General features: G+C 33.9%; 1 protein-coding gene across 2 annotated transcripts in view; it reads right to left on the reverse strand.

The window, feature by feature from the left end:
• The window catches only part of LOC141521015 (tyrosine-protein phosphatase non-receptor type 20-like), a 292,732-nt gene that overhangs the window by 77,469 nt on the left and 195,576 nt on the right, over positions 1-19,687 (reverse strand). For both annotated transcript variants that reach the window (XM_074233097.1, XM_074233089.1), the window contains exon 32: positions 7,764-7,801. In XM_074233097.1, the coding sequence (XP_074089198.1) occupies positions 7,764-7,801 (38 nt within the window). The remainder of the gene's footprint in view (positions 1-7,763; positions 7,802-19,687) is intronic.

Below are 19,687 nucleotides of genomic sequence, written 5' to 3' on the forward strand. Positions count from 1 at the left end.
GCAAACTACTCCATTATCTTTGCCAAGAAAACCCCAAATAGAGTTACAAAGAGTTGATCACAACTGAAAAATGATTGAATGATATTAGCCAGGAACTGTGCTAAGTATTTAAGAATCAAAAAGAGGCAAAAGACAGATCAGGACCTCAAAGAGCTGCAGTTTAATAAGGGAGAAAAATAAATACAAATATATACAAAGAAATATATATATACAGGATAAATGGGAAATAATTAACAAAGGGGAAATCTCTGAAATTAAGAGAAATTGGAGAAAGCTTCCTGTGGAAGGTGGAATTTTAATTTGATCTTAAAGGAAGTCAGATGTTTGCTCCAATGTTTTCATGTAGATGACATGGACAAAATATTTTCATATCTAAGAGAAGTCTTCCCTTTTTTTTATCTCTTAGGCTCATAGATCTGGAACTAGATGGGACTATGGAAGTCATCAAGACTGAAGGTGTCCAACACATGACCCACATACTTTTTACCACTCCAAGGGTGCTAATCAGATTAAAATCTAACTGAAGAATTTATATTTAAAAAATTAAAAATGTAATAAAACATATTTTATATATTTTAAAATAAAGGCACTAGTGCCCCAGAGGGATTCTAGGATTTGATTTATGAATCTGATTTTCTTTGAGTTTGACACTTTTGATCTGGTCCAAAACCCTTATTTTTGTAGATAAGGGAGCTGAAAACCAGAAAGGGGAAACTGACTCGTCTGAGGTCACATAGGTGATAAGTGACAGAGCTCGGACTCCATCCCAGGTTATCTGCCTCCAAACCAGTACTCATCCCACTGAGGTTTTGTTATTCTGAATGTCATCCTTAAAATTCTTCTACCAAATGAGCAAATGTTCTAGGTTTGTTTTACATGAACTTTTCTAAATTCAGCTTATTACTGCAATGGATTCATAAGTTCTCACTAGCCATCAGTTCTTAGGATCATCAGAATGATTTATGTAATTAAATAGTATATTACTTCTCTGTTCATTGTTTTATTATGATTTAATGGTTTCCATTTGTAAAAATTGGGAGATGGAGCTATAATGAGCAAGTAAGAAGATGCTAGACAGATTACCCTAAAGGTAATTTTCCCATAAGGTAATAATACCTCCATTATAAGGTAGAGAATGGACAGCTAGATGGTATAGTGGATAGAGTGGTCTGCCTGTAGTCAGGAAAACTCATCTTCCTTAGTTCAAGTCTTGCCTTAAATGTTTATTAACTCTTTGACTTTGGGTAAGTCACTTTACCATATTTGTCTCCTTTTCCTCATCTATGAAAAGTGCTGGGGAAGAAAATGGCAAACAGCTCTAGGATCTTTGCCAAGAAAACCCCAAATGGGGTCATGAAGAGTCAGACATGACTGATGCAACTAAACAGCAGCATCATCATAGGGGAGAGAAATGAAGCAGGCATGAGGAGTGGGCCATCTCTCACACTCAAAAATTATTTAGGAGGTCTAATGTTATGGAATTTGACCTGACCTAGATTGCGGAAAGTATGACAGAGACTCTTTTACTATAACTAACCTTAGGTTACTCTCTACATGCTTTAATTTTTTTCAAATAGAATACCCTTACTTATTCTCAACAATTTGCTGTAAAAATTGATATGGGAACTTACAAAAATTATGATCCCTTTGGGAAAAAGAAAAAATGCATTAACTGATGCAAAGTCTTCTTATGCCCCCCCCACAACACACACACACACATACACACACACACACATACACACACACACACACACACACACACACACACATACACACATTAGTTAAGTAAGACAGAAAGGTCAACAGAAATTTTAAAGTTTCAGAACAGAGTATGGAAAAAAAAGACTAGACCAAGGGGATATAAAGACTCCATTTCACCTGTATTTCAGTAGCAAAGAACAGACAAGCCTGAAGAGAACAGAGGTAATTTGGCTTATTTCACTCTTATTTTTTACAAATAAGGAAATTGAGACTCAGAAAGAAGTCAATTGCCAAGATAACACAAGTTATAACAGAGTTCTCTTTTCCAACTCATCACATCACCCCCCAAAATGATTACATGGTTTCCAAAATGATATAAATTGATAGATGTTAAAAATCTTCATAAACATCTTCATTCATACAGGAATCACTTCCATAATCATAACTATAAACCTTTTTCAAATGTGTCAAGCTGAAGACAATAGAAGGAATAAATTCAAAGTAAGGCTTTCCAGGTTTGACTATCCTAATTTGTTATGCACAATGAATCTTATTTAGTCCTGATACTGAATACTGATCAGCCAAGTTGGCAGGTAGATTCATATGCATTTTGAACAAGTTAAGCAGTAGGGTAAATTGTTCTAGAAAATATGCCACAGTGGTGATGCCCTTGGCAATCAAAAACTACTGTATCTCTGTGCTTCCTGTAAAGGTCACTCACTGCTAAAGTAGGGTGAAGGTCTTCAGGAATATTTCTCTGCCTTCTTGCAGACAACTTGGATTGTGGCCCTAAAGGATGGAAGAAAATACTCAGGAGGGAAATAAAGATTCAAAGGAAACAGAGGGAATGGAAATCCAGAGGCATAGAGATCATGAGGGGCAGAAGGTAAAAGAACATGATGCATAAGAGAAGGAGATAAAGGAGGTATATCCCTGAATGCCCTTTTCTCCTACTTTGGGAATCATCTTCTTTATATATGCATATATTATGAATACCTATAATACAGGGAATATATTATGAATACTTTTTATTATTATATTATTTATTATATATGCATATATAAAGAAGATGATACACAGCATAACCACAGACAAATAGGTGATCTCCATTGGCCAAACAGTCAAATGCTTCAGTGTAACTATGAGGAACTGTAGAAATACTCCATAAGCCTCAGCACATGCCAGACACCAGCACTAAAATTTGGCAGGGTTGCCATTCATGACCAGAATATAGTGATGAAAGGATGTATTACATCCAAGAGACATGAGTTGTGTGGTGGCAGGGACTTGCAGTGAAGGAGTTGAAGGTGAGACCTGCCTGTAATTGTGAAGGGCTGAGTATATACATCTGATGCAAACACCAATCAGAGATAAGGCTCAGCTCTGCCTCACCTAATGCCCGCTCACCACAGTCCCCTGTTAAGTGGAAGATAGAGCAAAGTAGCAATATATTGCAAGAAGATGTAAAGGGATTCACCTCAACTCAAAAGATAAGGGTTATATATAGATTGTAAATAATATGATGTATATCATATATAATTTCATTTATATATAATATAAAGAATATAAATATAAAGAAAATAGAATATAAAGAAAAAGTGACTTAGACTAAGTCTTTAACTTCTTCTCTTTTTCTATAATGAGAATGTAGCTATTCTGGGTACCTCTGCCCTTGAAATCCTATAAAAAATCTGACCATGAGATGAAGTTCACCTAGAACAAGTAAACATTTGGTAACAATGTCTGATAAAATAAATTGGAGTTTCTTAAAGCTTAATAAGATATATGAACCTCTCTTCCAACCAGAAAAACAGCAATCTCTCTATAATATGTATAGCTATATAACTTCTTATTTTCATAATAACCTGGATTGGTTATTCAAATTGACTCAATTCACCTTGTTAATCACTATGAATAAGTCCCTGGGTCCTAAGAATTCAAAGATGGATATGGCACAGACCACACTTTCAAGGAGTTTACACTATGATAGAAAAGAAACAACATAAAGACAAATAATTATGATATAGCCAAGTTATAAAAAATGCAAAGGAGAGACCACAGGAAAAAAGGAGTAGACAGAAAGAATCAGAGGAGCTGAGACATGAGTTGGACCTTGAAGGAAGGGACCAGTTAAACATATCAGAGGGCTTAACAAAAATGTCTTAGACTCTAAGAATGCACAATTTAAAAGGCAGGCATCTAAGAACAGAAGGTAAAAGAGTTCACAGTGGCTTGTAATTGTTAGTTATTCCTCTGATTGTAAAAGATCATTAGAACAGATACTTAATGCTGATTTTAGCGTGGAAGCAAAATTTGCTCTCTGCATATATTTGTGATAGAATATTGAGTAGTTGTGAAATGAGTGAAATTAGAATGTGAGCAGTGTTTGTGATAAAATGCAGAGCAGAATTTGAGTGATTAGTCAATGCAACTGTCGGGAAGTAGAGTGTTTGTTATAAATCAGTGTCTGCTTGATGGAGAATGACTGGACACCAGACAAATGTGTGGCCAGTTCACAATCCTATGGTTTGGGAGGAATGGAGTAAGGAGCTTACACATCAATTGTGGTAATATAGAAAGGATGGAGACCAGGGCTGGGGGAAGTGTTTGCACTCCCTTGATGCTATGAATCTTGGGAATAAAGGCAACTCTGAGTGGTGATATCCTTCCACATAAAATCAACTTTTATGCAACAATGAGGCAGGTAAAAGCATTCTACTTGCATAGTTCTGCACCCTTTTGAACTCACAGATCATGCAATTGCATTATAGCTATACAACTGGACAGGGACTGAGGGAACTCAGTTCCAAAGAGGGCAAGTGACCTGCCAATTTATCACACAGGTCTCTAAGTCAAAATCCTACAGTTTTCTCCACTGCAAAAATCCTAATATTCTTTCTCTGCACTAGAAAAGAGAATTCTTGGAGATGAGATTGTGTAGGGTTCTGTTCCAGGGGGTCAACATGGACAACAGGCTAATATGAATCATTATCTTCTAATTTCTGATTTATTTCTGATCGAAATTCTATAACTGGAAGGGACTGTAAAGGTCATTGAGTCTAACCCTTCTCATTTTACAGATGAGAAATTGAGGCAAAAGGAAATTAAATACCTTATCCAGGGACACACAGCAAGTGTCTAAGATGATATTCAAACCTAGGAATTGCTAGGCTCTTTCTTAGAGCTATACAGTCAAATCTGGGCTAAGGAATATGTGAACATAGCTGAAATGGGATAGTAGGAGCTCCCATTTGCAAACCAGAATCCAGTGTCTCCCTGAATTCAAACTCCTTGCACCTTAAACTTAACTCTTCTGTGATTCTGCTAATGGAGACTCCATGTCCCAGATCTAGCTTTTCTATTTTGAGTTTCCTTTGAGGCTAGGAATTCCTAACAGGGTAGATGAGTTTCACTTAGCTTTAGCAGGGAAGCCACAGTTCACAGTGTCAGCTTTTGCAATAGATAAGAACAAGAGAGCTATACATAGTCTGATGTGCATTCTAGATTACACAAGAGAGTTCAAAAGTCAAAACTTTGATAGCCAGAAGACCATGATCTGGAACTCCAAAAAAGGAAATGACTAATGAAGTATAGGGGAGGCAACCAGAAAAACAAAAAGTTAAGAGAAAAGGAAAAATGGGTCATTAGAGATAAGCACTTTGACAGTAAGAAGTCAATAGGAAAATTTTAAAATATGCTCATTATATTTTGTCTAAGCAAGCATGGTTGCATAGAATTAATCTTTAAACGATTTCTATCTAAAGTCAGGAAAATAAAAGTTGGGTTCATTAAAGGAATAAACATAAGTTGTCTAGCAACTTCATCTTTGCAGAGCTCTTCCTTCACTGCTGGACAAAATTGGACAAATGAGTTGTTCTTGTGTTAGTAAGGTATCTACCCAAGTTTTCTCTATCTCTGTCAAAAATATCCTTATTCTTGACACAAAACTGCTTTAGAAATTGAACACTTTTCCAATGGTCTTTTCCACATTTTCAAATGATCTTTGCATTATAGAATGATCATATCCAGGCTTTGATAATTATTAGAACATAGCCCTGCTCTTTAACTTAAAACATACTTATGTTTAAAAGGTCATAGAAGAGTTGGATTTAGGGACCAGTCTTTGAGAGGAGAAGACCTGGATTCAAGTTCTGTCCCCGATGTATGCTGGCTAATTAATCATTGGCAAATCACTTAACCTATTCTTTCCTCAGGCAATTCTCTAAGTCAGGAATTCTCAAAAAATTCATTCATTCATTTATTTATTTTTGGTATCATGGATACATTTGGAAGCTTGGTAAAACCAACATACTCTAATTTCACAAAATAAAATATATGTGATTACAAAGGAAACCAAATATCAAAATATTTATAAAACAGGGTCACAGACCCCAGATTAAGAACCCTTTCTCTGAACCAGCAATTATTAAATTATTGACAAGCTTCTAATCTAAATATGCAGAGGGAGTTTCCACTACAAGCTGTTCCTTGCCACAATGAAATCACAAGAATGGACTATATATGTTTATTTCTAGAATGATATCCCATTAAGGTGAATGCCCTGAATTAGCTGCAGTATTCAAATTTCCAAATGGACTGGACCAATAACATAATTATAATTTCAAGAAGAGCAAATTTGAAAACTACCTAGATGGTTTGGAGGGAAAGGAAGTTTGGACAAAACTGTGACTTCATAGGTATAAGGAAGTCGCCATAAGGAAATGCCTGCTACTGAAGCAAATGGATACTTGTACCACAATTTATAGTTTCAAAAGTTGCCTAGAACATTTAGAGGCTAAGTGATTTGCTCAGGGTCACCTGAAGTGTCCCATAAAATGATAAATTAAAACTGTACTAAGACTTTTGAAATACTGTAGTTGTAGGGGCAGCTAGGTGGCACAGTGAATAGAGCACTGGCCTTAGAGTCAGGAGTACCTGGGTTCAAATCCAACCTCAGACACTTAATAATTACCTAGCCGTGTGGCCTTGGGCAAGCCACTTATAACCCCATTGCCTTGAAAAAATCTAAAATAAACAAAAAAACGAAATCCTATGGATGTCAGAAATATAGCTAAAACCTAGGTCTTCCTGATTCTGACACCGCCTCTCTATCCACTTTATACTCTCAGACAGAATTACAACCAGGACCCAATTAGCACAAGTAATGAATTCCCTCTTCAGGGTCCCATTTTTTAAAATTTTCACTATTCAAATGTGTAATTATTTCAAATATAATCATTGATTCTAGCCCAAAGGAAGTAAGCAATAAGAATTCAAAGCCATCAGGGCATTCATTATTTACATTAGTTGAGACACAGTCATGCCTTAATATAAAGCATAAGATTATATTGGAACAAGAGTAGTCCTAAATTAGTCAAGGTAAGCAGCTAGTAGTTACAGCATTAGTCTTTGGTTTTTTGAAGACCTGAATTCAAATCTAGTCTTAGACATTTACTATCTGTATGACCTCCAAATTCTGTTCCTTGGTTTCTTCATCTATCAAGTGAAGATGATGGTAATAGTCTCTACTTTCCAGTTGTGAGAATTAAATGAGATAATATTTCTAAAGTGCTTTGCTAACCTTAAAGTACTATAGAAATTCCAACTATTATTGTTATTATTAAGTCAGATGTCCCAGATTATAGTTCTGATTTCTGCCATTTGGAGAACATTTTAGCTTCTCTACCTAGGAAATGAAATAATTTGATGAGGTAGATTTGTAAGGTCAGAATCTACTTTAGAACTATGATTTCATGAGGGTATTTTTCAGTTTTCAAGCTCTTCTAAATCATTCTTCACTAATTATCCCTTATACTACAGATCCAACCCCTCTATCCTAAATGATTAGCAATGCTAAAACTTTTTAAACTTAAGAAAAGACATGACATGATTTAATGAACTTTCAAATTAAAAGGAAATATATCCTTGGAAAGTGTTGTTTTCTGTTTTTAAAATGTCACCATTTCCTACCTCATAGTCTCTCAGATTTAATTAATCAGTTTTATCCTCAGAATCATACTGGTTTATTTACAATAATTCCCCTGAGAAGGTAAAAGTCTTACCTATATGTTGTCTTCGGGGGATCACTGGGTAGCCAACTCTGAAAAGAAAAGGGAAAAAAAAAAAGAAGTATATAACAACTATTATGTAACTTCATCCTACCCAAGTTATTTAGACACATTGTCAGTGGAATTTATCTATGTAAACTTGGACCTCAACTTCATTAACTTAAAGAACCCCTAACTGAACACAAGATGGCCACTGAGGTTGCTTCAAGATCTAGATCTCTGGTCCTATGAATATTATATGAGTGGGGTTTAATTGAGTAAATCAAACAAATTGTCCCCCCCCATTTAATGTATGTGTGATGTCTTAATAAGGTGAAAATATATTTCAACCAATAAATATAGAAATCCCTTGATTAATTGGAGTAGAAGTGTCAAATTTGAGCTGCATACTTCCCTTGGTATCCTGAAGATGACCCAAAAGAAGTTAAAATGAAATGGGAAATATTTTTAAAATAAACAAAAATATATAGAAGAAAGATAATAACATGTGGCTTTCTAAGTCAGGATGTGGCCCACACTACATCCTTTATGCATGATTCAGTAGTCCCCATTTCTATTTGAGTTTGAGATCACTGAACTGGAGTGACTTGCCTAGGAAGCATGTTTGGATTGGCCAAAGAAACTTGACCAAACTCTTGGGGTTGTCTATAAAATATCAAGTCAATTTAGACCTAAAAATTTGAGCATGAATATGAGCCAGGAAAGTATATTTTGACCAAACCCCTGAAAAGCAACGTCTTGTATGGAGAGGAGAGTGTATCAATTAAGTCTGCTTCTTTTTTTTTTCCTTTGATTAGAGGAGGACCTTGTGAACTTCAGAGGTCCAGAGAATTTCCCAATTTCCCAACAGCATTCTATCAGATAGGATATCAGATAGGCTATCAGATAGCAAGAAATTATACACTAGAAACCAAGAACAGACTGAACAGACCACTCCATAGTTCCACAAGCAGTCCATGGGAGATGCTACACCAAGTCAAAAGGGAACTTTTCAGAACCCTACAAAAGGAAAAAACATATTTCTAGCCTCTAGGAGCTATGAGATTACTTCCTTTTTTGTTTTGTTTTTTTTAATGTATTTCTTTTATTTCATCACCAAAGATATACACAAACACCCCAGCCAAAGGAATTCATAAAGTTACTAGAAGAAATGTTCATATATGTAGACTGCCTGGTTATTTCACTTGGTAGACTGTGTTTTCCAAATCCTTGGTCTTGATCAGTGATATTAACAGTTGATTTAAAAGTCCAGTTTTAAGAATACTAATTAGTTTGCTTATCAGAATTGTATTTTTTTCCACTTAAAAGATTCTTCTTCTACAAACTGTACATTTAAGCTCAATTCAAGTATGTTATAGAATTATGCAGAATTATCATTTTTCTAGGTGGCTCCTATTATGGTTGTTGTTCATCATCATGCAGAAAAGAGCATGGAATATGGTGTACAGAGACACAGAGCTTAATATTAACTTACCTTAAGCACGGTACTTATTTTTTCTGGACCTCAGGGTTCTTATTAAATAACTGGGCATAAAAAGTACCTGACAATATATGTGAAATTTTTTCAAAATGTCACTGCTGTGACTTCAGAAGCCATCTAATACAGCATGACTTGTCTATGAAACTCTACTATCTGTCTGATAGCTTTTTCTTAAAGATCTCTTGTAAGGTAGAAACTTCTTCCTCCTGAGGTATCCAATTCCAATTTCTGATACTTCTAATTGTTAAGGATTCTTTCTGTAAGATATATGTATCCATATAAGATATACATGTTCACATATATTGCCTAAATTTATAGATATGACTGATGGCCATCACAGATAGAGGAGATACTCTTTTGTGAATTACTTCTTCATAGCCTGTGATTTTTAAGCTTTACCTCTCTTCCCTCTTTGACGTTATACATACTCATGGTCACAAGGTATGTCATATGCCTTTGAAGGAATATTACATACCAATTGATCTTACTCCTTCTCCTTAGTAAACACCTCTTTCTAAAAGCTAATTATGCCTAGCTAACTAATTGATAATTAACCCATCATTATTGGAAGAAGAACACTAGTGGGGACTCATGAGTCAGATAGCATTAAAAATATTGACCTATCCCTCAAGGCCACCCTTAGAACCCAAAGGATAGATTTAACTAACCTAAGGTTGCTATTTATCCATGTGAGTTAGGATAAGGACGCTAAGAGCCTGGGCTTCAAGATCATATGAATTAGTGCTAGAAGGTGATAACACATGCTTTCCCTTTGCCTCAGGCTTAAATTATTACTTTTAATCTTTATTAGTATTAATAGCATCTACCTAACTGGGATGTTGTACAGGTCAAATGAGATCATATAACAGAAAGCATTTGGAACATCTTAAATCAATATATAGATGTCAGTTAAATCTTCTTGTGGTTATGGCTATAATTATATTCTTGCTATTACTATACTTCACTCAATGACTCTTCCTTACCCTAGCCAACAAAAGACATTTACATATCTTCCTGGTAGTTTATAACTTAAGAAGTAATCATTTGCTAGAGGTAACTTTGAGACCCCCATCAAGTTGATTATTCTAATCATATGCCACTGAAGAAATCACAGAACTGGAAGAAATCACAAAACCACTCTGATTGTATTCACTACAAATATTTGCTATCTACTCTCAAGTTAGCCCTCGCTACTAGAAGGCAAACACCCTATTCTTCCCTAATTAATTTGATATATTGCAGGAACTTTTCTAAACCTCACCTGTTCAAAATTCCCAAGGTGCCCTGGCCTCCCCTCTGAAGCAATAAGGACATTCTTATAAAAATTGAGGCTCTGTCATAAACTTCTCGACCTCTTCCTTTCTCATCATCTATCTACTCCTTGATGGTAGGGACTGTTTCTGTCTTTCTTGATATTCCTAGGACTTAGCATAGTATTTAGCTCATAATAAATTTTTGATTGATTGATTGATTATCTGATTAACATGCTAAGACTCATTGTAGAGGTATAGGCAGATGAAGGAACTTCTCCAATATACAAAAGTAGGACTAGATCCTGGACTGGAAGTCAAATTATCTGAATAGTGCAATGTACATAAAATCAGAAGAACCCTGAAAAAAAGTCATATAACCTATTTCAGACCTCTACTACAAAATAGAAGGTTGTGGGGTCAAACTTGCTGATTACTAAGATCCTTTTTTAGTTTTCTCTCTCTATGATGATCATGTGATCCTATGGTTGAAAATTAAATGATATTTTGCCTATACCATGGTTTAATATAATGGTCTATATCCTATCACTTTGGTTTTGAAAAGGAAAAAAAATATAGGGAATCAAGGTAAGATGTCAGCTTGAGGTAAAAGGTTTAAGGAAATTTGATTCTCAAACCTTTCACTGCCAAACAACAAAGAGCAATATCAAAAGCCAAAAAAGCAAAACAAAGCAAAAACTCATTCAGAATAAAAACTATAAAGGATTTAAAATGAACAAAACTAAAGATGGTGCTGATAATTCAGAGCCACTGAACCAACTAATAGCACTAAAAAAGGAACCTATGGAAGTGATGCAAAAAAACAGGCATGATATCTCATTATGTCCCCAGGGAGATAAAGACATCTTAAAAGAAATTAAGCAAGAGTTGACAATGCTAAGAAAATTACAGGAACAAATAAAAGAAGGGTTTGAAGAAAAAGGAACATTAGGTGTAAAAATTAAGAAATAGATGAACTAATGAAGGAAAAACCCAATATGAAAAAAATCTAATTGCAACCACCCATTTACCAGAGGAATAAGTGATTTATCACAATAAAATATAGAAATGGTACATGAACACACACACACACACACAATCATTGAATTATACAAACTATTTGAAAACATAAAGCCTTGCATGTTACACTAAGATACAAAAACCTTGTGATTGATGTCCTAGAAAAATCAGAAAAAACAAAAGAATCTGTACTTCAAGAAATCCACAAAAATTCCGAGTCTTGACAAAGGCAATTATCCAAATACAGAAAGGAATAATTTCCAGAATGACATATTAGGAGGAACCCAAGATTATATATATTATAGTAAAACTCCAAAGCTAGAAAGCTAAGGAATTTATAAGACAAGCAAGTGAAATGAGACAAAAAAAAAAGAAAAAGAAAAAATATTTCCCAGGAAAATACAATTAAGAACATAGCTGATGTTTCCAGATGATGTAGCAATTGGAATGTACTACTTTCAAAATCAAAAATTCTAGTTTAATGACCCATTCTTATTTCCCAAGCAAAACCCAATATGCTTTCATGAAGACAAGAGAATGCCTTTTGAAAAGCAAATAGATGTTGAAAAATTTACAGTGACATATCCCCTTCAAGGAAGCCATTGAATGACAGTTTTCTATCCAAAAAAGATATGTATTTAAAATAATCAAGATAGAATATTGCTAACATATGAGTCTTAGAGCAATGCACTGACTATATCACAAAAATTTCAGAGAAATATTTTAGAAAAACTAAAAGAAAAAAGAGATAAGGATCAATATAACCCCAAAGCAAAGTTCCTCTCCTTCAGAAAGGGGAAATCCAAATTAAGTAATCTATGTCTTATTATTAATTGAATGATTCTGTTAAATTAGGATTAAAAATAGAAAAAGATATAAAGAAGCATGTATTCCCTTCCAAGTGAATGAATGAGGACAAGAAAAGTCTAATAATTATAATTACTAAGTACAGATAGGCCAAATTTCCCCAATAATTTCAAAGAATTAGCAAGTGGACTTAAAAGCAAAATCCAACTATGCTACTGACAGCAAACATACCTAATTCAGATATTTCTAAATAGATTCAAAATGAAAGACTGTCTAAAATTAAACATATTACCATTAAATCAGGAAATACAAACAGAACCCTAATGATATAGATAGAATTCAAGTCAAACCAGAAAATTACGAGAGCCAAGGAACATTATATCATTCTAAAAGATTTATTCAAAATGAAAGGATATCTTTCAATACATTTGTAATTCTAGGAATTCTGCAGCAAAGTTCAGAAAGGAAAAATCTCAGGGTCTTATGAGCTGAAGTAGATTGAAATTAATACTGATATATTTTAATACCTCTTTATCAATATACAATAAATCCAACAAAAGCTTTGACAGTGCTAAACATAATATTTTTAAAAAACCTAGATCTGATGATCATATGAGAAGAACTTAAACTTATTGAAGTTGGGATTTTCTCAGTATCTGTAAAGTCTATAAGTATGCTTTGTGATAATGATATAAGGCATATGTAGATATAGATACAGATGGAGATATAAATATAAATGTATTTAGGCAGAGATCCTCTTTTCATAGATCAAAATTCAATAAAATTTATAATAAATATGATTAAATAGACCCCTTCCCCAAGGTAATGTTTAAATGACCGATTAAATAAGGACTGAGTGAACAAAGGAAATTTTACATACAGTGAGATACACATTAAAAATAATTATAATACTGATCCTGGATAGGCATATCTTTAGGATGTAACCATAACTTGTACTCAGAGGTAGAATCACAGTGTTAAATTCCTACAACCAATGAAAAAGAAAAAAAAAATGAATTGAGGCTGGATATAAACCCAAACCTAAGCAAAAATGGAACAAATCGACAGAAAACTGAAAAGTCAACAAAAAATCAGGGCAGAGATCTATTTAACTGAAAATAAGAAAACAACTTATAAATGATTTCAAGAATGCATAAAAATAGATGAGTGAAACTGATAAACAATTAGTGAATCTAATAAAAACAAACCCAAATCAACAAAACTGGGAATGAGAAGAGAGAATGATGCCAAGCAGAGAAAAATAAAGGAAGTTATCAGAGATAATTATACATGACTCTAGATCAATAAATTAAAAAAACTAAAAAATTAATGACTTTCTACAAAATTTCATAAAACCGATACTAAAAAACACATTTTGAATAACCTAAATTGACTAGTCTGGAAAGGAAAAATTAGAGAGAGCATGAAAAAAATTGTCATGCAGAGACATGACCCAGACTGAGACACAGTCCAGAGACACAGTCCAGATTGTCTCAAAATTAGATCTTTGCAAACTTTTAGGGAAAAAATAACTTTTAAGGTCATCAACTCTCTTTTTATTTTTTAGTTGTTTCAAAACAGAGAGAGAGATGGTTGGCTATTTAAGTCTTTCCACAAAGGCAAATACAGCATCTATCCCTAAACCAAACAAAGAAAGACCTGATAATAAAAACTATTATATTAATATTAATGAGATTATATATATATACATATATATATATATATATATATATATATATATATATATATATATATATATATATATATATATATATACATGATCTTGACTGGGGACATATATAGTGATAGTAATACATCCCCTGACAAAAAAAATCATTGCAATTCATTATGATTTATCAAAGGGAGGAATTAATGGTTTACTACTGGGGTAAAACAATGTAATAAATGTTATCTTGAGAAAATAAAGACTAAATTATTATATCTTTAGATATAAAGAAAACTTGATATATATATAATATAATCTTGTGTATTTTATCATCTTACAGAAAGATTATATTTTAATAGATAGATCTATCTAGCAGATAGATAATCATCTATATACACATGTATGGATATGTATATATGCACATATGAAATCATATGATAATAGTGAATATAATCAAAAACATTTTAAGTCTTCAATGAAAAGCAAGTGTTAAACAGGAGTGACCCTTTCACCATTTGGATTTTACATAGATTTAGAAATTATATCACTAGCAATAAAGTAGTAGATTCACCTGAAATCTTTTTGTTAGCAATACAATAATAAGTTAAAGATTAAAAATAATAAGATAAATCCAGAAAAAGAAATCAATGGCAAAGAAGAATTTAGAAAAACCTGGGAAATTGTATGAACTGATGCAAATATAGTTTATTGATTTGATGATCAAATCAGTCAACCTCTCATTCTCATTTTACTCTTCTGCAAAATGAAGATAATAATAGCATTTAACTTCAGAAGGTTGTTGTGAAGATTAAATGAGATAATGCATAAATGCACTTATGTGTTATGCCTTAAGACACTAGAAATACTGGTTTTTAATATCACCTATTGTTATTGCTATGGCCATCAAATACATTGCTTTTCATGGCTATCAGATATATTGTTTTCCAGGTCTTTGTTGTTTTTGCATTTGTTTGTTTTTGTTTACTTTGCCAACTACATAACCAAGTACTAGGGATACAAAGAACAGCAAAAAACATCCCCTGCTCTTAAGGGGCAAACATTTCTATGGACAGACATGTGAAGAATTACCTACCTACAAGATGAACATAGAAGGCAATTTAGGAGGATTGAGAATTAGACTGTGGGGAGACCTGGAAAAGGGTTCCCACAAAACCTGGAATTTGAAAAAGAAGAAACTGGGGGGGGGGGTGGGAGTTAAGAGGCACAGGTGAGAGGGGAAGAGCATTCTAGGCATAGAGGGCAGCCAGTACAAAGTTATAAAATCAGAAGAAAATGTAAATAAGCCAGTATAGCTGGATCTGAAGGTAGAAAAGTTTAAGAAGGTTTGAAAGAGATAGAAATTTAAGCTAGATATAAATTTAAGAAGAGAGAAGTTTAAGAAAGTTTAATAGAGAAGGAAATAGTTTATTGAGAGTTTTAAATGATAAGAAGAATTCAAATTTGATTTCAAAAGTCCCAGGGAACCATTGGTTCTTAAGGAGTTGAGGGAGTATGACACAGTCATATCTATTCCTTAAAGAACATCACTTTGGGATTTTGCTGGAAGAAAGATTTGAGTAAGAGACATATGAAACAGAGAAACTAGTCAAGCAAGAAACAATGAGGTTCTGAGCAAGGTACATAAAGATCCACAATAAAAAAGAATTGTAGGTAGAAAAGATAAGATTTGGGTGAGCAGTGAGTGAGAGTAAGAAGATAAGAATGATACCAAGGTTGTGAGCCTAGCTGACTAGAAGCATAGTGGTGGTCCCCATAGAACCAGAAAAGGAGGGACAATTTGGGAGTTAAAAAAAAAATGAGTTCCGTGTTGGAAATAATGAATCTAAGATGCCTACAAGACGTCCAGTTTTAAATGTCCAAGAGGCATTTGATTCTGTGGAACTAGAACTTAGGACCAGACAAATAAATCTGGGAATCATCACCATAGAGTTATCATTTGAAACTTTGGAACCTGAGGAGCCCTTTAAGTAAGAGACAATAGAAGAAGAGGAAACAAACCAAGTTAGTGGGCATGGCATGAATGAAAGTAAAGGAGGCAAAGAAAGAATAATTGGGCAGCTAAGAAAACCACAAAAAAAAAATGAGAGGAGAGAGTAAACAGGAGAAGAAGGTGATCCATGGTGTTAAGTGCCAAAGATCAATAATGATGAGCAAAGAGGAAAAGTCATTAGATTTGTCAATTAATAGGTAACTCATCATGAACTCTGGATAGTTCAGTTCAGGTAGGAAGTTAGACAGGTGTGGAGTGAAGCAAATTTTATAAAACATGGCTAACATCAAACTGGACTCCTGTTAGGAGACAAGAAAAACCTAAGGGGAAGAAGGGAGAAGTCATTGAGAAATCATACACACACACACACACACATAATAGCAACAAGGAAATATGTTTGAAGGAATCAAAGAAATAAACTTCAGTAAGTTAAAATATCTGTTCACTGATTTCAGTAAATCAATAAGCATTTATTAATTGCTTTCTATAATTGAGACCTTGCATTGAGTGTTGGGGTATAAAGAAATTCCCTGCTCTTAAAGAGCTCACAATGTAAGTAGCCAACATGTATAGATACTTAGAAAACTCTAGAAGCATCAAAATGATTCTAGTAAACCAGGTGAATACAAGATAAACCCAGACAGCTAGATGGTGCAGTGGATAGAGAACCAGCTCTGGAGTCAGAAGGACCTGAGTTCCAAACATATTACCTGTGTGACCTTGGGCAAGTCACTTAACCCATTGCATTAAAAAAAATTGTAAAGATAAACCACAAATCTGCATTTCTATAAACCCCAAAGAATCAAGTGAAATTGATAGAAAGGGAATTTATCAAATATCCATGCACAAACAAGACATATAATAGGACTGTACAGATATAACTTCAAGGTATTTTCTTTTGACCAAAAAGTTAGTGAAGAAATGAATAAATGGGGGCAGCTAGGTGGTGTAGTGGATAAAGCACCGGCCTTGGAGTCAGGAGTACCTGGGTTCAAATCCGGTCTCAGACACTTAATAATTACCTAGCTGTGTGGCCTTGGGCAAGCTACTTAACCCCATTTGGCTTGCAAAAAAACCTAAAAAAAAATGAATAAATGGAGGAGTACCCCAAATTTATGTTTTGGTTGACCAATATTTTCCAAATTACTAGATTCATTTATAAGATCAATCAAAATGCCAATAAATCATTTTATAGGACTAGGTAAAGTGCAAATGTATGGCAAAGACAAATGTATGGCTGGCATATAACCCTATGATTTCAGAGCCAGGGAGTAAAGGAATTGTGGGGATGTAGAAAGGCTGCAGACAAGGATTGGGGGAAGCTCCACCAAAGCAGGTCTATACCTTTTCTGCAACTTAAAATCTTAAAGATATTAAGTGATTTGCTCCAGATCACCCTGTCACTATGCATCAGAAGCAATATGTGATCAGAGGTCTTTTCTGTCTCAGAGGCCAGATTTCTATCAACTATTATCTCTTGCTGCATGATTTCCCCTTCCCCCCCAAAAAAGCTGCTCAAGTTGCTTAATAATTGGAGAAAATGTAAATTGAGACAAATTTAATATTCTACCTTATACCCACTAGAATGTTACATATATACATTTCAATTGTAGAATGTTAAAAATGTCAAAAATTAATGAAATCCAATGTTGGAAAGAGTGTGGGTTAATAGATGTCTTACTATATACTGTCTGTGGGACTTAAGACTTTTATGGACATTCTGGAGAACAATATAGTCATAAAAATAATAATTTTTTCTTCCAGTGATTCTATTTCAGGTTAAATGAAGCTATACATGAAACCCTGAAAACCTAATTGGCTACATAAGTGTGGGCTGTTGCTAGTATGCCTAAAATTTTATACGAAATTTCTATGAAAAGGGGAAAAAATAACCTGATTCTACAAAAATTCTACAAAAATAATTTATAGCTGCTCTGTTTAGAGAAAAATGGAAAAAAACTTATCAATCATTTTTTAAAATTTCTAAATAAATTATGGCACATTGTAATAAGAGAATGTTATTATGGTATAAACAAGTGAATATGTAACATAAAAATCATGAGGGGCAGCTAGGTGGCACAGTGGATAGAGCACCAACCCTGGAGTCAGGAGTACCTGAGTTCAAATCCCGCCTCAAACACTTAATAATTACCTAGCCTTGTGGCCCTGGGCAAGCCACTTAATCCCATTTGCCTTGCAAAAAACTAATAGTGAAATCCCCATAACAAATGGGGGAAAAGAGTAAAGAAAGGAAAAAAATAAAAGAAAGCCAATGACATAGAATTCCATATGGACCTAGAATGATCCACAGATCAAAAGCATCTTATTTGCTTGCCAATGGGAATGTCTTCCTACCCCTATATGTAGTATCTGGCATACAGTAAGTAGCCACAAAATAAATGGTTATTGATTCATTGGTAATTATTTTTGTTCTACCTTATGTGAAGTCCTGGGAATTCTGGAAGACGAAATTTCTTGCTATTTAAATATTTATATAATGGGGTTTTTTGTTGATATAATAAAAATTTCTAAATTTATAAAGATTATAAACCAATTTTAGGTTCTTAATATAATGATGACCATTACAACTTCTCTACCCAAATCCATGATAAAAACCCTTGTTTCAAATAGATGCATTGTTTTAAGACAGGTTCTAACATCAGTCAAAAGGTTTTATATTTTATTGTCTATGGACATATGCAAATAAAGAATTAAAAGATAGACTGAAATCAAAACTAAAGTAGGCATCTACCACTTTGCAATAGGTCACATCACGTTTGGAAATAATCAGTTTTTTCCGTTTGGTCCAATTTTTCTTACTACATCATCCTCTGTCCTTAAACCTAACCTCTTCAAAAAATATTTATTAATAAATATTTAAGATACTATAGAATTTCAAGGTCAGAAGGAACCAAGACTACCTACCCTATACCTTTCTCATTTTACATATAAGAAAACTAAGGTTCAGAGGTCATACAGGTAGCATCAACAAAACTGTATTTCAAGCCCAAGTAATGGGGTAGCTAGGGACCCTGGAGTCAGGAACACCTGAGTGCAAATTTGGCATCAGACACTTAACACTTACTAGCTCTGTGACCCTGGGTAAGTCACTTATCTCAGACTGTCTTACCCCCCCAAAAAAATAATCTGTCTAAATTCAGACTTCCTTCCATTACACCATTCTGCTGCTTTGGGAGTCTTGAAAAACAAAGTAATTTCTCCCAAGGAGGGAATTTCTAAATATTCTCATTCCAAATAGTAGCTTGGAGATTTTTATGCTTTTAGATGCATTTCAGATCATTTCTTTGCACACCTATGCCCCTGTTCCTAAGGTTCTGGTTTCCCAGAGTACAAAATAATGAATGTGATCCACAAATGTTATAGAGTCATTATTTAATTTAATCATTTGTTCAATAGGCATCAACATGTGCTTTCTACAAATCAAGGATTGTACTAATACAAAAAATGGTAAAAAACAGTCCTTCCTCTCAAGGTGCTTGAATTCTAAAGGAGAAGAAAGCATTAAAAAAAATTGTACCTACAAAATATATGCAGTATATATAGGCCGTAATCTCAGAAACTGAGGAGGAATAGGGAGAATAAAAGAACTTGCTAGTCCTTTTGTAGAAGATAATTTAAGTTGAGTCTTGGAGGAAGCCAGAAAATTGAGGAGAACTTGAGAAA

Source organism: Macrotis lagotis, chromosome 4 (genome assembly GCF_037893015.1).
Source record: "Macrotis lagotis isolate mMagLag1 chromosome 4, bilby.v1.9.chrom.fasta, whole genome shotgun sequence".
Classification (NCBI taxonomy): Eukaryota; Metazoa; Chordata; class Mammalia; order Peramelemorphia; family Peramelidae; genus Macrotis; species Macrotis lagotis.